The sequence below is a fragment of the Aspergillus brasiliensis genome, assembly GCF_001889945.1.
Source record: "Aspergillus brasiliensis CBS 101740 unplaced genomic scaffold ASPBRscaffold_3, whole genome shotgun sequence".
Lineage (NCBI taxonomy): Eukaryota > Fungi > Ascomycota > Eurotiomycetes > Eurotiales > Aspergillaceae > Aspergillus > Aspergillus brasiliensis.
Genome location: NW_027137444.1, coordinates 342,553 through 364,604, shown reverse-complemented (window position 1 = coordinate 364,604; position 22,052 = coordinate 342,553). Strand labels below are relative to the sequence as shown.

The following is a 22,052-nucleotide window of genomic DNA, read 5'->3' as shown; positions in this document are numbered from 1 at the left end:
ATCTGGTAGTAATAAATTTAATTGATCCAAAATATTGTATCTCGTCTTACTTCGCTGATATATTTGAGATTTTCGATTGAACTTACATCCATACATTGTATCCAGCCCCCCATCATGTCTACCACCACCAAGAAAGCTCTCCTCCTCGGTGCCGGCTTCGTCTGCGAGCCTGTCATTCAAGCCCTCTCCAAAGCAGGCGTCCACGTCACTGTCGCCTGTCGCACTCTGTCCAGTGCTCAGGCTCTAGCCAGCAATTACGAAAACACGACCGCCATTGCCCTCGACGTCTCCCACGACACGGCAGGTATCAACGACGCCATCACCAAAACAGACATCATCATCTCCCTCATCCCCTACATCTACCATGCTACCGTCGTGGAGGCCGCTATCGCGCATCGCAAACCCGTCGTCACAACCAGCTACATCTCGCCCGCACTATGGGCGCTCGATGAAAAAGCCAAGTCCGCAGGAGTGACGGTGCTCAACGAGATCGGTCTCGATCCGGGCATCGATCACCTGTACGCTGTTAAGACAATTGACGAGGTGCATCGTGCGGGAGGGCAGATCCGATCGTTTACAAGCTGGTGTGGCGCGCTTCCTGCTCCTGAGAACGCAGATAACCCGCTGGGGTACAAGTTCTCGTGGAGCCCGCGAGGCGGTCTCCTGGCGTTGTTGAATTCGGCGCAGTGGTACCGTGATGGAGAGTTGGCTACGGTGGAAGGAAAGGACTTGATGGCTGTTGCAAAGCCACAGAGTATAGTTGAAGGGTTTGATAACCTGGTCGGGTATCCGAATCGGGACGCGGTTGGATTTCGTAATTTCTATCGTATTCCTGAGGCGGACACTGTATTTCGCGGGACTCTGCGCTATGCTGGGTTCCCGGAGATCATTCGTGCCTTGATGGCTATAGGGTACTTTTCGCAGGAAGAGACTTCTACCCTGAGCGTGACAGTATCGTCCTCCGGAATTACCTGGTTACAGCTGACTGCACAATTACTAGGTCTTTCCGTCGAATCCTCGGAAGACACTGTGCAGGATGCTGTGGCGAAGAGGGTGTCTTCTTTCCTGTCGACCGAAGAAGTCAGTCGCGTAATTTCTGGTCTTCGCTGGATCGGCTTATTCGATGCAAGCACCCCAGTGGATGGGCGTGGTACGCCTCTTGACACGCTATGCGCAGTATTGGAGCGGCGGATGGCCTACGAGCCAGGCGAGAGGGACATGATCATTTTGCAGCACGCGTTCGACATCGAATATGCGGACGGGTCAAAAGAAAAGAGAACGAGCACGCTTGTTGAGTACGGAGAGCCAACTGCGCCCGGGTCGCGCAGTGCTATGGCGAAGCTGGTGGGATTGCCTTGTGCAGTGGGCGTGTTGGCGGTGTTGGAGGGTCTGATCTCGCAAAAGGGAATGATAGCACCGTGGTCGAGTGTAGAGATTGCACGCTCACTGCGGGAGGAACTGAGTGAGAGATTTGGAATTGAGCTGAAGGAGCAGGTAGTCGGATAGTTCTTTGGGATGTTCTTGGGGTGCGACAATCGAGCAGATTCCGTTGTTTAGATAATCGCAATGTGATACTGGGACCTGAACAGCACAATTCTATTGACTTACCAGTATTATAACCTGTCTGGTCTGTTCTCTACACTATACATGTATCCTCATTTAAACGCAAGGGCCGCAAGCTTGGAGGAACGGTGCGGTCATGACCAATCTCCCCACAGTAAAAGCAAGCGTCCACTACAACATACGGTTTACCAAACTATTCAATTAGACGGCCATGTCCTCCGCGAAAAGTTAATTCAGGTGACAACATGTCTAATGACAAATTCATCCACCCGCGAGATCAACACGATCAACCGTCGAGAAAATGGCTTATCTCATGGCTTGAAGGCCTGTGCTTTTCTTCCCGCTGGGCTCGGGCAACCAGCCGACATGGGGGTGAATCAACGCCCCCAAGCTTACTGCAGGCACACCTGCTGCAGGAATGTTTCACAGTGGTTCAGATGCAGCTTTCAGAGGCATGTAAGCTGCTGGGCTGACTGTTGAGCGGATCCCCGCACGGCTACCATCCGTCGTCCGTCAAGGAACTGGGGAATGGCCCTATCCCTTATTCCTTTCCTCCCCATCAGTCACCATTGAACGTCGGTCTGCAATCTCCTATTTGGGCCGTCCAGGCGGTGGTCTCTGCTCGGACAGTCCTTTCCTCCGTCTTGACTATCCACTGGGTAATTTCTTCACTGATCTAATGGACTAGTTTGTGGAGCAAAGCGACTGCTGCTAAAGGATAGTCATACGCGCCAAGTCACGCCCTAGCCGGTCTCATTTCACACCATGACCAGCTGCCAGTGTCCACAACTTGGATTACGAGAGGACACAGCATGGGAGGCAGTCAAGATAATACAAAGTAATTGTGGATTTACGCACAATTATAGATAGATCTTCCCCGCACACGAGGAATGTCCAAGCCTGCATGTTATCTGTGGCTGAGCCCCTCAGCCAAAGAAGAGAATGATCGTCGCGTAAAGAACTGCTCCGTGGCAGGAAATGAGGCCGGACGCTACTAAACAAGCGCGATGATCCACGGCCTCACGCCATTCGTCCAATCACTCCAAAACCTGCAGACCATCAGCCACCGGCGTGTGTTCAGTGGTGATGGTGGTTGCAGGCTGATGCATGAGCACCCGTTCTATATTTGTCCTCCTTTTTCGGCTGGGTTGCTTGTTCCTAGTTGTTTAGTCTGAGTCCGTCGAGGGTACGTAGCGTAACACCATGGCTCCATCCTTGCTTATCACGAAACAGTTTTAATATGTAGCTGTCGCATTCCTCACTTCACTGTCTGCAGGCTGTGTTCTGCTACTTTAGCTCTCTTATTCCAGTGAATTAGCTGTCTTTCCAGTACTTTCATACAACTCAATGATGATCTACTAGACATTCTTCCTACTACCTAATGATCGAGCACCCCCAGCATCTGTCGTGAGCGACCATTCACAATGGCATATACCGTCGCGTCCACGGCATCAATGAGCACATATGGATGGGATTCCACGCCTACCCTCTCACCACATTACTACGGACTATCTCCGCAGCCATCACCTCAACCATCGCCGCAACCACAGCTGCAGCTACAGCTGCAACAAGACCAAACCGACCACGAGACAGTCAGCACATTCTGGCGATTCCTAGCATCATGTTCCTCCTACCTCGTGCTAGTAGGGTACGTACCAACCCTACCCTACTATCCATACGGAGTACAGACACCTCCAAACTAAACGCATACAATCCCAAAAGCTTCCTAGTCCTCCCCCTAGCATTCACCACCGACGACGAAACCAAAACCAACAACGATGATAAAACCACCACTCCAACAAGAACTTCACAATCAACATCAACATCGACCGACCCAACCACCACCATCATCGCCGCATCCGTACTAATCGCAATCGGCTACACAATCACCCTAATGCTAATCTACTTTCAACGACACGAGCGCCAATACCTCCTCCACTCTCTATACATGTACATCCCCCCTCCACCACTCATATCTACCCTCAATCTAATGACATGAAATCGAACTTCAAAGACCAAACACAACCACCTCCCTCCTCTCCCTCCTCAACATCCTCCTCAACATCCTCTGCCGCCACCCAACCCAGTCCCCGGGCCCATTATCCCCGCTTCAAACAACCAGTCTCGTGCTTCCTAGTGTATTCGCCTTCCTATATGCCCTAGGCGCGTTATCCATCTACGCGGGGGATATCTTCATCTTCACCAGCAACACCACCAGCGGCAGTGGTGGTGGTAGTAACCGAGGTCGAGAACGGACGAAGAAGAAGAAGAATAGGAAAGGGGAAGCCCAAATACTAACCGAAGAGGAAATGCAACGCCAGCAACTACAGCGATTACTAGATCAGAGCACGAGTCCCAGACGAGGACCGAGTCCGAAGGTCGTGCAGAAGACGTTTCGGGTGAGTGCGCCGGAGAGGATTAATCCTGGGAAAGGGTGGGATACGTTTACGCCGGGTTTGAGGGGTGATCGGGGGGTGGGAAGTACTAGTAGTGGTGGATATGGGAGTGAGTATGGGAATGGGAATGGGAATGGGGCCGGTAGTGGTGGGTTTGAGGGGAGGTGAGGGTAATTAGTATGAGTGTTTTTGTTCTTTGGCATGGAATGTTATTTGAGGCTGATGAGTTGGTTGAGATGTATGTGATTTAATGTGATGAGGATGGATGGGAGGCTGGTGGTGGTTTTATTGAGTGATAAATTTATAACATTAAGATAATGCATCTATTGATTGAACCTACGTATAGTATGCCGTGTGGAATGGTGTTTGTTACATTGCTATGTCCTCCGGGGCAGTATGTTAGTAGATGGCCTGTGAGGCTATTCTACTGTATACTACATTGTCGTATCGCTTACAGTCACAAGGTTACGGGGATGAGAGGGTATTAATACAGATACAGATTTCAGGTCATGTTGCTCTATTCCATTTGCAATCTCCAGACTTCTCTTTTTACCAGAAAAATCTATTGAAAACACTGTTTACGCAACGCAGGTCTAGTGAGCATTATAATACACCAAAAAAAGAATCCCCTTCATCACATCCTCATCTATTTGGAGATCTCAACACCGCCGGTGGCACCGAGGACACGCTTGATGTCACCGTAGATGGCGAACTGACCAGCAGTCAAGGTACCAACCATGAACAGACGAGCACCAATACCGGCGTAAGAGCCACGGAAGCCGAGCTCCTTACCGATCTTGATGAGACGAGAGACGGTACCCTCACCAGGCTCACCAGGGGTCTTGTTGATCTTGGAGAGCATGGTGTCAGCGGGCTGAGAGACAAGGGCAGCAGCGAAACCAGCAATGAGACCGGAGCCAAGGTTGATAGCAGTCTTGGTACCATCGCTGGCAGTGTTCTTGTCGACCAGACCGTAGATAGCCTCAGCAGCCTTCTCGAAAACGACGAACTTAGCCATAGTGTAGGGAACCCTAAGAAATAGTTTTAGCACATGACTTTGACTTGTTGGCTCCCTAGATAATGACTTACTGCTTGAAGAGGATAGGACCGAAACCAGAGTAGAAAGCACCGACACCCTCGTTCTTGAGGATCTTAGTGAAACCGCTCATGAGACCGGTAGCGAAAGTGGGCTGGGAGACGAGACGGATACGGGTGGCCTCAAGAGGGCAGAGAGCGATATCAGCGAAGAACTCAGCGGCAGCGGAGGAAGCGAGGTAGACAGCGGTGCGGTTGTTGGAGGCAGTCTCGAGACCGAGCTGGTTGATCCACTGCTGCTTGAAGAACTCGTAACCACCGAACTTGAAAGCACCCTGGAGGAAGTAACCGGCGGCGGTAGGACCGAAACCAGTGAGGAGAGCGCCAGCACCCTCGTTGGCAATGACCTGACGGAAACCGCCGATCATACCACGGTTGTAGGTGACGGGGTCAAGCTGGATTCTGGTCTTGACGCTGCAGGACGAAAGGAGAGCACGTCAGCAACGGGCTTCTTTTTTTGGAAATGTGGTCGAGATGGCACAACGATCGAGTCGCACACTCGGTCGAAACAAGGCGCGATCGAGAGCGACAAATCGACAAATCGACAAACGGCGACATGATTCCGACTTACACATCGACAGGAGTGAGAGCACCGTGGGTGACGGAGCAGCAGACAGCACCAGCGAAGGCGAATCTGGAGTACAGCTGGAGGCCGGAGAGCTGGGGAGCAGGGGCGGCGGCAGGCGCCTCCACCTTAGCGTTGGCGGACATTTTGTGTATGTATAAGGGGGGGTATATGAGAAAGGGAAGAGAGGAGTGTGGAGAAGAGAGGAAGAGGAGAGGAGAGCGAAGCAATTGAAGCTTTGCAGAGTTTGGGAAAGAGAGGGAAGAAAATGGAGACCCGGAAGGAAGAGGATTTGAAAGGGATGGCCGGCCGCTGCTTTGGCACTAGCGGCACCCGAACCCGAAAACTTTTCGCGGGCCAATGCGTGCCTTGCCACAAAGCCTTAAACTCCGATCGCCCGGTCAACCAACCAACAAATGAACGAACGAACAATAACCCCATCATTGAGCACCAGCGTTATAGTCTCCATCTGATTGACAGCCAGAGGGGGTTCGATCCCTGCCTCGTCATAGTATCTAAACTAATAGGTTGTGTTTGATGTGTTGTGAAGATCGGTCACCTGTGCTGTTCCACCCCTTAACTCCGGTTCTTCCGGGCAGGGTCTACAGTAGGGGTCAGTGGCTGGCCAGACGACCGGGTAAATGGCATTATTTACCTGCGCTATAATGGAGTTCATACAGTAGTATAATTCAAGAATAAACATGTCTACAATGTACCCTTGAAGACGGACACCAGCCATCCTCGGTTACTATGTGATACCTTGCGACTTCATTCTACCGAGGTCTTAGACATTGAAGCCAGGTGTTGCGGCAACTGCAGCCTCAGGCATAGAACTAAAAATTTGCATCGACTACGGCCATCCTACTCCGTGCACTCTCTGGTCATGGTTTCTGCGGCAAATTGAAACCGTCAAATCTATTCCTCTCGCCCCTTCCGAAACCTCACGACAAAGTTAGCAAAGTGTCTGGTTCGGCAAATAACCCTTCCATCCTCATCATCAAGTGACGAAACCTGCCATGCCGCCAAGCCTTGCTGGCCACTGATTGGTGCACTTTTCTCCTTTCGGTCAACGGTAAGCCGACGGAGAACTTCTGCTCGGTTCATAAGAATTTGTGCGGATTTTATCCCCTCAGGCATCAATATCCTATCCTCGGAATTGGCGTCAGGCGTTGCGACGCGAATGATACCTTTCATAGACAAGTATACAGGGTGGCATCTGCAAGGAACGCTCCAGAAATCATAGAAGAACTTACTAGGGATACGGTTTGCGCCCGACAGGCAACCAGCCCCATCCACTACTAAATAAAGTATCACACGCACTAAAACAGAGGCCTTAGTGGCTGTTTTCTGATCGACCATTATGCCTTAGAATCATACAAGACAGCTACAATTATCACCAATATGACGTGTTTTGCAATATATACAGTTGATACATCTAAGATCTGAATTCACAGTGGATGCATTTGATTTCATCTCAGATTCTTCTCAAATTCGCACTCGCAGGATACCTGTCCCTCCTTTTCACCCTTTCTTGATACCCTTTCACGAGTAAAAGTACTGCGTTTCTCAATGTTATCTTTTCTCCTATGGTGCCATCCTAAGAAGAGAAAGGAGAGACAAGTATGGAAGCAGATTGAAGGTTAGCCTCCGAAACCTTTAAATGCGTTATATTGGATTTGACATCGCGCTTACGTGTCCATCAACAGAAGAAGCTGAGCACTTGGATCAGCTTCCATCATGGAACGCTCCCGACAACACGTTAATGCTGCAAGCTTTTGAATGGCACGTACCAGCCGACCAAGGCCATTGGCGTCGTCTTCACCAGGCATTGCCTAGCTTCAAGGCGATAGGTGTGGACAACATCTGGATTCCGCCCGGGTGTAAAGCTATGAATCCCTCTGGTAACGGGTACGATATTTACGATCTGTACGACCTGGGAGAATTCGAGCAAAAAGGGTCTCGAGCTACCAAATGGGGTACCAAAGAGGAGCTTCAGTCCTTAGTAGCTGCAGCCCAAGATCTCGGTATAGGCATTTACTGGGATGCTGTTCTCAATCACAAGGCGGGAGCAGATTACACGGAGCGATTCCAAGCTACTAGAGTTGACCCACAGGGTATGCCTTCTTTTCCATGACTAGTTTTGGGCACACGCGTTAACTTGGTGACGTCTAGAGCGTAATATGGAGATCGCCCCTGCAGAGGAAATAGAGGGCTGGGTGGGATTCAACTTCTCTGGACGTGGTGACCAATATAGTTCGATGAAGTACAACAAAAACCACTTCAGCGGTATTGATTGGGACCAGTCACGTCAAAGGAAGGGGGTCTACAAGATTCAGGGACATGACTGGGCGAAAGACGTTGCCCATGAGAATGGAAATTATGACTATCTCATGTTTGCCAATTTAGACTACTCGAACGCAGAAGTACGACGCGATGTTCTGAACTGGGCCGAGTGGCTCAATGCTCAATTGCCTCTAAGCGGTATGAGATTGGATGCGGCCAAACATTACTCGGCTAGTTTTCAGAAAGAGCTTATTGATCGTCTTCGAACTATTGCTGGTCCGGACTATTTTATAGTGGGCGAGTATTGGAAAGGGGAGACCAAGCCGCTCGTTGACTATCTGAGGCAGATGGACTATAAGCTATCGTTGTTCGATTCCGCTCTGGTTGGGCGGTTTTCAAGCATCTCGCAGACACGAGGAGCCGATCTTCGCAACATTTTCTACGATACACTGGTCCAGCTATATCCTAACCATTCTGTTGTAAGTTGATAGCCATCTTCATGGAATTTCTTACTGACTCTAGAAGACTTTCGTTGCAAACCATGATACTGTAAGTGCAATATCCCTTTTGAACTCACCCTACTAACATTAGGCCAAAAGCAACCAGGACAGTCCCTTGAGGTACGCACACCACCCACTGACTTAACGTCTCTAACAAATCATCAGGCACCCGTAACATCATTCTTCAAACCCCTCGCATATGCCCTTATCCTCCTCCGTGATCAAGGCCAACCATGCATTTTCTACGGAGACCTCTATGGCCTCCAAGCCGATGTCAAAGACCCAATGACACCCTCCTGCAGGGGCAAGCTGCCCATCCTCGCCCGAGCTCGAAAGCTCTATGCGTATGGCCTGCAACGAGACTACTTTGATAAGCCGAATTGCATCGGTCGGTACCTGCTTGATGATCCTCCACGACTAAGCTGACGGTGATAGGCTTCGTTCGCTACGGCAACCGTCGACATCCCTCTGGTCTCGCATGCGTGATGAGCAATGCAGGTCCGTCGAGAAAGCGGATGTATGTTGGTAGATGGCATGCCAAGGAGACATGGACCGATGTCCTGCAGTGGTGTCAGCAAGCTGTTGTCATTGATGCCAAGGGATATGGAGAGTTCCCAGTTAGTGCGATGAGCGTGAGTGTCTGGGTGAACTCTGAAGCTGAGGGAAGAGATAGCCTCTCAGATCGTTTGTATGTCCTTGCTTGTAGCCTGAGTATTGATGATGTGCTGACGGTGCCGAATATAGTGATGAAGATATATACAAACTAGCTTAATCACCTTGGGATCTGTGGTGGCTAGGTAACAAACCAAAAAGACCCGCTATATAATAATCTATAACCACATCTCCAACCAACTTAAGCAGTCAAACCAACAACGGCGTATCGAAACACCCAAACCCCTTGACCACACTCATCTCATCCACATCTGCAAACTTCGTCTTCAAAGACCACCCCACAGCCTCATTCCTCAAAATTTCCCCTTTTTTCCAAATACACAACCCAAACACCCCCAATTCCGAAATCACATCCGACTCCTCCACCCCTTCCCTCGATATCAGCACATTCCCCACAATAGGCGACCTAATCCTCTCCATCAACACATATCTCCCCCACTCTGATTCCGAAGTTAACCCCAAAAGGAACCCCGGAATATCCTCCCCGTAGATATTATGCCCCCCGCCTTCCAGCGACGGCTTGAGGATATACCTCCCCGCTGTATCAGGATTTGTCGCAAGTCTGCGCCCCACGCGCCCTTCCGTAGACACACCATCCATCGGATACATAGACATGAAGGTATCTCTAACAGCCGACACCTTCTCTTCAGAATGAAGGAACCTCTCCAACACCCCAGGACCCATCAGAGCCTGCTGCACTTTCTTAAAAGTCAATATATGCCCCAGCGACGACGGACACTTGATAGCTCGCGACTGCTCAAGCCTGACTCGGCACTCTATCCCTGTGGAATCATACTCGTGCGCTTCAAGCCCAGCACGAAGATACACGACTGATATTTCCACTGGCTGTCTTTTACCACCGTCACTCCCATCACCCTGCAAATGCGGATAAAACAGCAATTCCCGATCCCCACCGAGACAAGTCCTCTCCAACACATCTACCCCCCACTCAACCCTATACGTCGGGACAGGAACATCCCTATCCCAAAGCGCATATTCAATAGGTAACTCATCAGCGACGTTAAAGTTATCCGGCTGCACAATGAACAGAACTCCTGCACGCCTAGTAGCAGCCGGTCGTCCATACATATCGTGCGCCACCGCGAGAGATTCAGCCAAGGCATCGATATTGTCATTCACAGGTAGAGAGGATAGCTTAATCGGACTATCCCTTTTTACCTCATCATCACTAGCCCCTGATAAAGAATCATAAACTCCGGTCTTCGTCAGATATCGATGCATATCAACCGCTTTGTTCGCATGACACCCTCCTGCGCATGCGATGGTGTTGAATTCGACTTGTTTTAGTTGTAGGCCTGCATTCTCACCCTCAAACAGACTAATCTCAACTTCAACATCCTGATTGGTATTGCTATTGTCAGAAACATGAAGCATGTAATCCGACCGGAACAGTCCCATTGATATATTAGATCCGTATCCTCCTCCTTCTTGTTCTCCCTCATTCGTCAGTCTTTCATGTATCTCCCATAATGTCCTTGCAAATGCATCCACAGGAAGAAGAGGCCTAATAACTGCCTCGTAGAGCCAGGACTCGTCCTGCGCGAGGAGAGCGTATAGTTCATTGTAGATGGGTTGGAGGGTCTGTTTCGCGTAGTAGAATAATGTTTTTGGGAATGGGGTCGGAAAGATGCTGGTGGAAATGGGGTAGCTGGATCCTACTGGACTGTTACGAGGGAGGCGTGGGTTGAGGGGGATGTGTTTGAGGTGCATGCCGTGGGTTAGTTGGTAGTTGAGGATTTGGGTGGTTAGGTGGTGGCCTTGCGGTTCGGGGGTGGTCGGGGGGTATATCATTGTTATTGAGTGATTGCTTGGGGGTTGTGGTGGATGTGTTGGAGGTTATGGACTAGATGTGTAGTAGGGGAGGTTGAGGATAAGAGTGCCAGTGTGCACTGCCTCGTTTTGTGGGTGTTTTGGCTGGTTTAGTAGTTTGGAGATGGATTTCAGGTATTGGGTTGGGTGATGGAGATGTGTGATTGGATTCTTCTTCTTGATTACTCGTAGTTACTGTTTGTTTGTTCTGGCGGTTGCGTTGGTTTCAGTTATACTCCTAGTATATTACTACCACCAAAGTAGTAGGTCTACAGCCGGTGGCGAAGAAGTGACTTTCGAAACAGGCTAGTAGTGGTGTATATATATTGAAGCAAGTAGCTGCTGAAGTCCTTGGATTTATTTACCAGCTCTCGATGTCTATACTATGGTGTTCTCGATCATATTGCCTTTTTCACGAGTATGTAGACTGATGCATTGAGGTTGCAGTTGGTGAGTGTAATATATTTTAGAGCGAAGAGGGGTATCTCGATGACGTCTTTATATAGTACTAGCTATGATGATGCCCGTTCTGCTGTTGTTCGGTATGTAGTAACTGTATCACAACACGACCACTAACATACTCAATATCTACTAGTATTAAGCTGGTTAATCACCGCAAACCCAGCAGAATGCGATGTTCTACAAAGCGGCCAACAGAGTGGAATCCGGCCGTTGAAGCCGAGGATCACATTGCGGGGTCCTTTTCGGCGCTGACAAAGCCTTATCGGCCCGGGAATCGGTAGTCAGAGACTAATCCCACGCACTTTGTGCCCCCAACAAGCCCCTTTGGCCGTGGAATTTACGTCTAACTGTGACCTGTGGTAGTGGAATTAAACGTCGGTCAACTGGCCCGAATGAAGGGTGAACAACTGCGCGCCCAACTAACGCAATGTCAGGACAGAAAAGTGTCCCTGCCATCCTCATGCGCCGCTCCGTTTTCTCTACAGTCTCCTTCGCTTCCAAGCTACCTGTCAAGTTCCAGTGAGTATCGGAGTGTTCCCATCTTCCGAAAATCATCAGTACGCGAAGAATCGGTGCGGGTGACCCCACGGTTAACCCTTGCGCATACTGACCTCGGACAGTAACTGCAGGATACCATCTCGTCGCTTAAACCTCCATAGCCCCTCCCGAGCGTTCAGCCAATCGACCACCATGTTCAGAGTCGGAGACGATTTCGAAAAGATCCAAGCCTCCCGGCCGGAGTTCAAGCGTGACGTTCCCGTCACTTTCTCGCAGCCGCCGAACCCCAGCTGGAAACAGGGAGAGGGCGCCAACGATGGCGGTGAGAGCCTGAAAAAGAACCACGTCGAGATTGACCCCTACGAAGAAGGGCGGCCGGCTGCCTCCAACTATAAGCTGTTGATCTCGGGCATGGTCCCCCGTCCCATTGCGCTCATTAGTACAAAGTCCAAGGATGGCAAGACGACCAACTTGGCGCCCTTCAGTTATGCGAATGTCATCAACCATGACCCTCCGCTCTTCACGGTCGGATTTGTTGGCTCTCTGGACAAGGCCAAAGACACATTGAAGAACCTGGCGGAGACGGAGGAATGTGTGATCAATATCATTTCGGAGCATTTCGTCGAGGCTGCCAATGCGACGGCCATCAACGCTCCCTATGGATCCTCCGAATGGGAGGTTTCCGGTCTCACCCAAGCACCCAGTACCGTTGTTCAGGCGGCCCGTGTGAAAGAATCCATCCTAGCGATCGAAGGCAAGCTGGTGGAAACCAAGGAATTCGAGAGCCGGTCTACTCCCGGCAAGAAATCCGGAGTGCTGGCGATCATCGAGGGTGTTCGTTTCTGGGTGCGAGATGATGCGATTAACGAAGACAAGAGCATCGTCGACTTGAAGGTGCTGAAGCCTATTAGTCGGTTGGGAGGCATTTCGTACGGGCGGACCACCGACGCGATTGAAATCCCAAGACCGCAGTTCTAGATTTGGCTTAGATCTTGGCCGTTTCGATAAGCTAGTGACTGGTGCCTCGTTTCGAGACGGGGAGAGGCCGTTGAGAGTTCCGTATTACCTCGGTTCATCGTATCTCATAGAATACCTCGGATAGTTAGAAGATAGAATTGGTCAGCTATAGAGTTTGGAATAGATCGTGAAAGTCAATAGCTGTTTGAAAGAAACATCACCGCAATGCGCTCGTCAGCATCGTAGAATTGGCGAAGATAGAGATAGCCGAAGCATAAATATCGGAGAAGAGGCCGACCGCCGGTGGCAGCGTGGGGATGGGAAAGTGGATACGTGCCCGTTTAAGGGAGGAGAAACTCCGGGCCTCCGGACGGAGAAAATGGAGGAGAGAGTCCACTTTTCATCCCCAGACGGGAGTCCAGACTCGCTTGACTCGAGGCGATCAAGATCCGGCTGCGTGGGACTTGGAACAGCAATGGAAACAAGGCTTCTGGGATATTTCTCCCTGGAACGAGGATCTGTCGTAACGTCCATGCCAACCTTCCTGAAAGGGGCATAACTTCTGAGACTGATTCTGACTCGCTCAGATTAGTCTCTCGTATGCACTTCTCCCTTCCACTACGGTACGACCTTTCACTAGTCAGTACGACGCGGTAGTTGGATCCAGTCCAGTCATGGCTGGCGTGTCCCAAGCGGGTAACTAGTTAACTAGTTAACGTCAACACTTTGCAAGTCACATGGACCACCGGCGATGGGGCAAAAGACGGGGAAGACGGAACACAGACAAGTTACATTTTTTCCTCCGGGAGGGTCTCTTTTTCTGCTGCTTCAACCCCTTCGGTATGTGACGGGACTACGCTTAGGGTCGGATCGAATGATCCTCGAAAGGGGAGTTCAAGTTGTGGTTTCAATCTGCCTGCCTATCTTGTAGTAGTTTCCACCATCTTCCGAGTGAACGAATCAATACGAAAGGCGAGAGACGGGCCAAGCGAGGCCAGTCACTAGTTAGCCAGCGGTCATCCTCCCGTCTGGCCTGGAGAAAAACGAGGCATCTCGTGATCGGTAGAAAACAAAGAATCCCCATCGAATCCAGTATCCCTTCTAGGCGGTCAGGCTAGAATTGCTTGGGCCTTGCCTTTTGAGGTGGCTTATTTTTCCGACGCGACTGAGCAGGCAGGAAGAAGCAGCCAGAGCAGCCAAGGGCTTAGCTGGCCGATTCTCGACCCAACAATCAATCAATCCCTCTGTGCACCCCCGGTTTACTTACCTACTGACTGCTACTAGTCTACTAGTCCCTTACTAACTTTAGTTATACTTCTGCGTGGTGTGTCTCTCTGGCGCAAGCGTGACCAGGTACCTTTTACTAACTTTCGCTGCTCTGCTTCTCTTTTGCTGTTCCCGCTGACGCCCTACGGGGTGGAAACAAATAATATCCTTCGCAGCATAAAATTTGCAGGGGATTATCAACAAAATAGGAAAAGAAGGGGGAAAGAAAGAAAAAGAAAGAACGAAATTTAAACCGAGGAAAAAGAATTATCACTTAAAAGGAAAAAGGGAAAAAGAAAACGAGCGTGAGACAGGGAGTTGAACTCACCCTCTTTTCTCCCCTCATCCACAGCCGCTTCCTTTTGCCTCTCTATCCCGCAACAGTCTTCACCGGACACGGCGTGGGATCAAGACACTTACGTCCATGGATTTTTCTCTCTACTTGGTGCTCCCGTCCAAGGCTCTACCATACCGCCGTTCTCCTCGACCTCTTCACTCTCCGCTGGCGATTCCCTTGTGTCTTATCCTTGGGAACGATCGTTCGCCTTGAATCCTAAACCCTTACAATCAGATGCCCAATGTGTCGTGACCCCGGATGATAACTTGCTCGCAATGAGCCACCCTTCTCCCCAGAAGAACGGCGGCAATAATGTTCCCCCTCCAAGGCAAATTCGCTTCGTCTCCACTGATGGACAACCCCAAACTAAGCGGCGACGAGTTAATGCGGCGTAAGTCATAATCGCTCTTCTCTTCTCCCCATGCCTCCAGTCTGCCTACCCTGTGATGAATCTAACTTGGGCGCTCCCCCGTGGGGCCAACTATAGGTGTCTGACGTGTCGCAAGCGCAAAATCCGCTGCTCCGGCGAACAACCAGGTAATCAGCGGCTGATGTCTAACCTGATCATGACCATCGTTTGACTCATGTGCTCGAATGCGTAGTGTGCAAAACATGTTCCGATTACAACCATATCTGCCAAGGGTACAGCGAACCGTCTGCCCACTCCCGGTCACAGTCCGATGCTGCATCACGAACTCCTACAATTGCCCCTCTACCGAATCCCAGCGATGCGACAGCCTTGCGCGTGGCGCGAAAGGCCGCAAGTCGCTCCCCTAGTTCACCGCGTCGAACCATAGTGCCGATTACTGATGGGGTTGATAAGCCCCCCGAAGCTCTCAAACTGCTGGAGCCGAAAGAAGAACCACTACCGACAGACACATCCTCGCGAACAACGAAAGAGCTCGAGCAACACAACAATGGGGCCAGTCCAGAAAGCAGTATGTTATGGGACTTTACCAGCGCGTAATGGCTCGTATGAGTGGCCATGGCTTACCAGGGTCTTTGATGTCCAGGTCGCACCTCGCTAAGTTCCAGCGCACGCACTCATGTGCCCTACTTTCGATATTTTGGGCCGACAGCTATTGTCCCTGGCTTTAAACAGATGGTTCGCATACATTGCTTCCTCATCATTCCCCGGATTTGCACCGATTAACACCCCCTGCAGGTCGTCCAGGTGCGAGGTTCACGCAAGAGCAATCCGTCACTGTCATCAGGTGTGCATTCCTGACTACCCTATAGTTTTGGGCTTCTGCAGGCGACTGGGTTGCTGTTCACCCACATGTCTAGCAAATCTAGCCACACTCTTTCGCACACGTGGCTAACCCATTATTTTCGACATGCAGAGTCTCTGTCTCCCCTTCGTAGTCCCAAATTCGCAGATGCAGGCTTGAACAACCTCGGTGCATTGCCCGACACCAGAGACACCCGTGATTACAACAATATTCCTTTCTATGATCGCGATGATTCCCTTCCTGTTAGCAACTTGGTGATGCACCTATGCGATCTATTTTTCGTACACCTCGGGTGCAGCTTTCCGTTCCTGCAGCGAGACAGATTCTTGCGCGATCTAAAGGACAAAAGGGTAGACACCATGCTTGTGGATGCCGTTTGTGCCTTGTCGGCGAGGTTCTCCCCGCACCCGCTGCTGAGTCCGCCTCAAGCTCCAACCATCGATGGCTCTGAGCCGCAGGTCGATCTGAAAAAGTCCAACCGCGGACAACCATTCGCTCACAGGGCAATGAGCGCCCTAGTTGACTCCCTCTCGTGCCCTACGCTTTCCGGAGTGCAAGCGTGCCTATTACTTGCTTATGACGAGTTCGGCTCGAACCATGACAGTGGTCTTTGGATGTACCTAGGGATATCCATACGGATGGCCCAGGATCTGGGGATGCAGAAGGTCCAAGGGTTGGAGTACAACTATGGCTTGAGTGGGGTCACTCCAAATGCAGTAATGACTGGACAGGCTGGCAAGTTGAGAGATGACCAGTATGATGAGCCTCAAATCTCCCCAGGCTCCGCCCAAGATATGCAAGATACCGACAGCCGACGGGCTCGGGAACGTGAACGGGTTGACAGCTTCTGGAGTATCTTCTTCCTTGACCGAGTGATTTCGTCCGGAACAGGCCGGCCAGTGACCTTACGCGATGAGGACATAGAGCTTTGCTTCCCACTTCAATCAGAGTCCCGGTTACCGAATGGATGGCCCGCACCATTTCCGCCGCTTATCCGCATAATCCACCTGTATGGCAGAGTGACGGATCTCATCAATGGCATACAAGACGCCAACCATGTAACATCTGATACGCTGAAAATGCTAGCCGGTATGGAGAGTGATTTGACGGGTAGGTGTCGCAAGCTTCAGAACATTCGTCAACAAAGAGCTAAACATGCCGAATCTAGGAATATACCAACGCCTGTCGCCGCGACTCCATTTCAATGCTGCGAATTTCCAGGCGTATGTCAAGGCGAAGGAAGGAACCAACTTTATCCTCCTTCACTTTGTGAGTTTCGCCCTCGAACGCTTCACTTCTTTCAGGGGACTAACATGACGGCAGTGGTTCCATACGCTGATAGTTCTGCTTCATCAACCTACGCTTCTTAACTCCTTCGGTGGCACCATCCAACATCTTTATCCGAACAGCAGGGAACTATCGATGTCTTCGGCCAAAACCATCGCCGATATACTGTCTTTCTCCGAACTTGTGGATGGGAAGAGCTTCATCGGCAACCCTTTCACGAGCCAGCCGATGTACATTGCCGCATGTGCTTTCCTGATGGAAAGCGCTTATTACTCGTCGCCCTCTTCAAGATCTGGCTCGCCTCCAACGCAACCATTGCTGGCAAACCAATCTAGTGGCTTCGTGATGCCGAATCTAGATCCCTCGAGTGGATCTGATCGGAAGCCGACCGCCAAACACATACTTCTTGCATCAGCCGCAAAGGAGAATTACCAACGGTGCTACAAAGCGTTGAAGGCTCTTGAGACGTATTGGGAGGGTACCAAATACATTCTGACGGTATTAGATCAAAAGGCCAAGGGAATAGTTGATCCGCTCCTGTATACGACCGAGGAGATGGAGAGTGCAGTGGAAGTGTCTGCCGTCCAGCCCTTTACAGCACCACCTTGGCAGCGTACTCAATCCTCCTTGCCTGCGTCAGGCGAAGGAGAACGCCCAGCAGATGGCCATACGCATTTGGATGGAAGACGGTCTCCAAAGATTGACCCAAGTCAAGGTGAGCTTTCTCTTTGCATATTTGCTTCTAGTGTCGCAGCGAAAATAAAGACGAGCTAATTTGTCTCAAGCTATTGGGTGGGCGTTGACGGGTGCAACCAACTCCTCCCAACCGAATCTGAGTCTTCTGTATCAGCTACCCGCCCATGCCGAGCCTATATCAGACAAGCCAACGTACTCGTCCCAGTATAGCCATAGCTACCCTCACCTGCCCGTACATTCCGGAGATAGTCAGAACTCGAACTCTTATTCACATTCTCTGGAGCCATCCAGAAACTCGGGGGCTGCGACGAGCACATCGATGGCACCCGGCCCGGAAAGATTCTCGCCGCTTGCAGCCTCTGGACAAGTCACAACTTCCGACGCCAATCTGCTCCTTGGCTTAAACACCTCATTCCCAAGTCCCGCCTCCCAACCTCCAAATCCGCGAGCAGCATACAACCATCCTTCGTCTTCCAGGTTCGAATCTCAGGCGCCTGGCTTTAACTATAGCTTACCTGCTGGCAGCGACCAGCATCCAGGGGACAGCCAGATGAACACGCGGACAGTTCTCCACCCTGCTATGGGGTCCCATGCAGGGGACGTATTCATTCAGAGTCAAGACATTGACATGGCCACACTTCAGCAACAAGATCAGCTCCCTTTCACTTTTAGTGGGGAAATCGTTCCGTGGCTAGAATACTTGCCGCAAGACGTTCTTAATTATTTTGGGGAGCATCAAAACTACCCTACCCTGATGAGTCCCCATGATGAAACGCCACAGGCTCCTCATTGAGTGCATACTTTGCTTATTATCCATACAGTCCTGCTTGCCTGGACTAGCTTCGTCATTACTTGTCATGATATTAGTTAGGGTTCCTCTGGCGTTCGGGGCTTATATCTACACATATTCACGGGCGGGAACAATTCAGAGCGATAAATCTGCTGATTTGAATGCCGTTTGATGTATTTTGGCTATGAAGGTTTGGAAACGTTGCATGATTAATGTTTTGCATCGGCGAGCATATCCCAGGATGTCTGGGATCAGTTCTTGTATGATTCGGGAGGCAGCTTTGTGATATATGAGTGTGAGAGTGTTCGTATAGCTATTCAAGAGACCTGTAATTTTATCTAATTATATCCCCGGACTCAGGTCTTACCTTTCTGCTTAGTTCTCCAGGTTTGAGCGTTAGTTTTGACTGATGATGGGGATCCCCAGGCTGGAGCGGAGCCCATCAGCCAGTCAGAAGCATCCCAGGGATGTGGTTGCCCATCACGACCGGGCGGTGAGACAACACGCAACAAAGCATCCAATCCTCCCCAGATCACCTTCTCCAGCAGCTTCTCTTTAAACTGAATGGAATGCGACCTAGAATTCCATCTTGCTTCCATCTAGTGTGGCCCATCGAAGCTCAGCATTCTTCGTGAGATCCACAGGCTCACTGGCAACCTTTTACTGGTGCTCGCATAGTAGTGGGGAACCATTTCCTTTATACTTTATCTTGGTCCATACGATTCTATGACCAACCTCCATGGACGGCCACTCTGATGACCCCCAATTAATTGAATATGCAGTCCATACAGGCGAGTCAAACGGCGTCTCTCAAGGCTTTGCCTACGACCAGCACCCACCGGTTTTCCCGAAGTCTTCGACGGCTCCATACGGGCATCATGCCGAAGTCGATCCTCCCACTGAAGATACACAGATGTTAGTTCATGACGGCGGTTATAACTCCTCGGATTCCTCTACGCAGCTCTCTGGTCATCTTTTGAACGGCGATCTGGATGAAGACCTTGGTCGTCGGCGTTCCAGAGCTTCAAGTCACTCTTCGGTCTCGTCGATCCCTGCCTCGGTGCTCACAAACATGGCGGATGGAATGAAGACAGCCATACATGACAATATTCTCCCGCATGAGTGGCAGGAGCATAATAATAAGGCGCATAGCAAGTTAGACGGACATCTGCGCTCGATCCGGCACCGGGAAGCCGCGTTCCGAAAGCCAAGCTCGGTAAAAGCAATGCAGATGCACACGGAGGATGAGGGGGACGATTACTTCTTGACCCCACCCAAGCGCAGAGGTGGCCAGCGCTTCTCGGACATTTCAACCAGGTCTGCCGGTTCATCGCCACTGAGAAAGTTCCATCACTATTCGCCCACAGGATCTGCAGGTAAGCCCAAGGTTAAAAAGGAGTATCCACTGGTGCTTCTACATTGTAACCTCCTTCCACCCTCTCTTCCTGTGCCAGGCGCGATGGGATACCACAATCAGAAGATACTAAAGGAGGTTCTACCTCCGGAGTATTGGAGACGCTGGAAGCTGCTGGAAGAGAAGGTCGGATCTGGCGTGCTCCGTGAGCGTGGGGTGCTTATCTCTCACCCGGAGGACCTGTATGACTTGCTAGAAGAGCGGCTACTGGAAAGTCTAGAGCTACAGCGTCCAAGGCTAGATCATGGCCATTTTCTGGGACATGATGAAAACGACTCTGAGAGGGACGACCAATCTGTAAGAGAGAGCGCCACGGACGAGGAGGAAGGGGAGGAGTGTCCCGATTGCGGAGGACACGTGGTGCGCCACAACAATGAAGGCAGGAAATGGGAGATCAAGGTATTCGCAGCCAATGGGCTGATGAGAGCTGGAGCATGGGCAGCAGCTTGGAAGGAGATGGAAAAGGTTGATGTTGAGGTTGGCCTCTGGCTTCCTTCAGAGATCAGGAGGGAGTTGGAAAGGCGATTGTTGGAGCAAGAGATGGACCACTTCGAGAACCGACTGCAGGTGCCGCATTTGCAGGCGCCTGAGCATGAAGTGAACGCCGAAGTGCGCCGTCCGTCGCTACATGGCCGTACACCTTCCCCGGCAATTGAAGAGCCTAATCCATTCCTTCGCGAACGTGCCGAATCCGTCCCAGTTAAAGAAGAAGAGGAAGAAGCTGCGCGACCACGACAAATGCCAGAGCCTCAGTATGTTCCACGATCAAGTGATGATATTGATCTACAGACATTGCTGGTGAACTACGTTCGAGTATTGGCTAGTGACCGACGTAATGTCGCAATTGCTGTGCTCAGCCTCCTGGTTCTGTTCCTCGCGGTCCATTCTGTCCCTCAAGCAAACCAGTCAGCTCTCCGCCCATTTCCCTGGGATATTTTAGAAGCCGCATCTGCTTCTACATCTGTGATGCCGCCGATGCACTCTTCGTCCGCGAGCTGGGATAGGCCCACGAGCTCTGAAAGTTCAAGCGGAGAGACCCTGCATCTTGAAGACATACGTCCGATTACTTCTAGCTCCCGGGAGATTCTGCAAACCTCGGCGACGCCCTTAAGTTCGATGGTGATAGCTCCCGCGGAGATGCCCAGAGCCGTGTCCGATGATCCCCCAGCGCCACAGGCAGAGCCCGAGGCCAGCTCTTCTGTGGAAAATCCGCTTGTTATCCGAGATCTAGAACCGGTGACCCCTTTGAGGCTAAAGCCGATGGAAAATCCGGCGGTGGAGGCCCCACTGGACCGCCCAGAATTGATTCAGCCGGTGAGCCCGGCAATGGACGCCGTCCATGCGAACCAAGAGGCAGACGACTGAACGACGTATATGAGCTATAATGCCGTTAGGATTTGATTGACGACCGATATGAGACATTTATTGTTCACTTTGTTTATTCTATCTGACTTGTTTGCTTGTCTGTTGTTTGTGCTTTATTTCCTGACTGATATCTCTGAGTTTGGCCTCTGTATTTACCTTCCAAGTAGCGACCATCAATAGGTTCATTGTTTACATTAATTGGGCTGATCTACCTATCATAACGATTAGTCTAAACTTTAACACTAAACTTGCCAAGGACTAGCAGCCGCACCAAGTGCGCCACTGCAGGGCAGGCTTGAAGTGACAGGTCATGACAAGAACCCGCTTCGGGCTCAATAAGATTCGATAACCTAGCACCACATCGTCAATTGTTCTCCTCTCCTTGCTGCTATCCAACTAATCAGCTCAACATCCGATCAAACTTTGTATGTGCAGGATCTGTAAACAGTGTAGTGGCAATGCTCAACTTCTACTCTCACCCGCGTCTTCGGCGAGAAGTTCGCGGCTTTTGTGAACGGACATACGGAATCCCCATTTTCGTGCATCCGCTGCCTGCAATAGTATCTAATTTTATTGATTTCGCTCATAATTGAAGCTTGCGGTGAGTAGGACAGCCTGCATCCGGCTAGGCATGTTCCTTTAATCGCAGGCTTTGCATATGACGGATCCATTATCCTGGCTATCAGACAACATCATGACAATCTCTAGCCGTGATGCCTTCACTATACGTCTCGGTTTCTCTATCCCTTGCCTTAACCTTCGGGCATCAATAGCATCAAGTCTATTCGCCTCTTCAAATCTGTCATTATAAAAACTTCAAGCCCCTCATGGAATGAAGATGAAC

General features: G+C 50.7%; 8 protein-coding genes across 8 annotated transcripts; 6 read left to right on the top strand and 2 right to left on the bottom strand.

Annotated features, from left to right (window-relative positions):
• Positions 1 to 2: 2 nt before the first annotated feature.
• Positions 3 to 1,683, top strand: ASPBRDRAFT_39361 (uncharacterized protein). Its single transcript, XM_067624123.1, has one exon. It carries the CDS (start codon positions 115 to 117, stop codon positions 1,504 to 1,506), a length of 1,392 nt encoding a protein of 463 aa, XP_067481496.1. The 5' UTR covers positions 3 to 114; the 3' UTR covers positions 1,507 to 1,683.
• A 1,067-nt stretch (positions 1,684 to 2,750) lies between these two features.
• ASPBRDRAFT_39360 (uncharacterized protein) lies at positions 2,751 to 4,300 on the top strand. The gene is made up of 3 exons (XM_067624122.1): positions 2,751 to 3,211; positions 3,286 to 3,513; positions 3,578 to 4,300. The coding sequence occupies exons 1-3, from the start codon at positions 2,988 to 2,990 to the stop codon at positions 4,125 to 4,127; spliced, it is 1,002 nt and encodes a 333-aa protein (XP_067481495.1). The 5' UTR covers positions 2,751 to 2,987; the 3' UTR covers positions 4,128 to 4,300.
• Positions 4,301 to 4,432: 132 nt separating this feature from the next.
• Positions 4,433 to 5,826, bottom strand: ASPBRDRAFT_62951 (putative mitochondrial phosphate carrier protein (Mir1)). The gene is made up of 3 exons (XM_067628398.1): positions 5,626 to 5,826; positions 5,049 to 5,468; positions 4,433 to 4,990 (listed from the first exon to the last, which is right to left on the bottom strand). Exons 1-3 carry the CDS (start codon positions 5,763 to 5,765, stop codon positions 4,606 to 4,608), a joined length of 945 nt encoding a protein of 314 aa, XP_067481494.1. The 5' UTR covers positions 5,766 to 5,826; the 3' UTR covers positions 4,433 to 4,605.
• Positions 5,827 to 7,083: 1,257 nt separating this feature from the next.
• On the top strand, positions 7,084 to 9,219 carry ASPBRDRAFT_441411 (uncharacterized protein). The gene is made up of 8 exons (XM_067625127.1): positions 7,084 to 7,258; positions 7,326 to 7,733; positions 7,792 to 8,381; positions 8,428 to 8,451; positions 8,502 to 8,522; positions 8,568 to 8,790; positions 8,838 to 9,090; positions 9,147 to 9,219. Exons 1-8 carry the CDS (start codon positions 7,189 to 7,191, stop codon positions 9,172 to 9,174), a joined length of 1,617 nt encoding a protein of 538 aa, XP_067481493.1. The 5' UTR covers positions 7,084 to 7,188; the 3' UTR covers positions 9,175 to 9,219.
• Positions 9,220 to 9,263: 44 nt separating this feature from the next.
• Positions 9,264 to 10,886, bottom strand: ASPBRDRAFT_120318 (glutathione synthetase; the record flags this gene model as incomplete). The annotated part of the gene is made up of 2 exons (XM_067617337.1): positions 9,264 to 10,403; positions 10,461 to 10,886. 2 exons carry the CDS (start codon positions 10,884 to 10,886, stop codon positions 9,264 to 9,266), a joined length of 1,566 nt encoding a protein of 521 aa, XP_067481492.1.
• A 930-nt stretch (positions 10,887 to 11,816) lies between these two features.
• On the top strand, positions 11,817 to 12,867 carry ASPBRDRAFT_39357 (flavin reductase family protein). The gene is made up of 2 exons (XM_067624120.1): positions 11,817 to 11,885; positions 11,987 to 12,867. Exon 2 carries the CDS (start codon positions 12,057 to 12,059, stop codon positions 12,840 to 12,842), a length of 786 nt encoding a protein of 261 aa, XP_067481491.1. The 5' UTR covers positions 11,817 to 11,885; positions 11,987 to 12,056; the 3' UTR covers positions 12,843 to 12,867.
• A 1,832-nt stretch (positions 12,868 to 14,699) lies between these two features.
• ASPBRDRAFT_192976 (putative C6 transcription factor) lies at positions 14,700 to 18,432 on the top strand (the record flags this gene model as incomplete). Its single annotated transcript, XM_067620548.1, has 9 exons — positions 14,700 to 14,815; positions 14,912 to 14,961; positions 15,027 to 15,362; positions 15,438 to 15,529; positions 15,590 to 15,638; positions 15,768 to 16,766; positions 16,825 to 16,925; positions 16,980 to 17,658; positions 17,729 to 18,432. 9 exons carry the CDS (start codon positions 14,700 to 14,702, stop codon positions 18,430 to 18,432), a joined length of 3,126 nt encoding a protein of 1,041 aa, XP_067481490.1.
• A 546-nt stretch (positions 18,433 to 18,978) lies between these two features.
• On the top strand, positions 18,979 to 21,555 carry ASPBRDRAFT_39351 (uncharacterized protein). The gene has a single exon (XM_067624118.1). It carries the CDS (start codon positions 19,169 to 19,171, stop codon positions 21,206 to 21,208), a length of 2,040 nt encoding a protein of 679 aa, XP_067481489.1. The 5' UTR covers positions 18,979 to 19,168; the 3' UTR covers positions 21,209 to 21,555.
• The last annotated feature ends 497 nt before the right edge of the window (positions 21,556 to 22,052 follow it).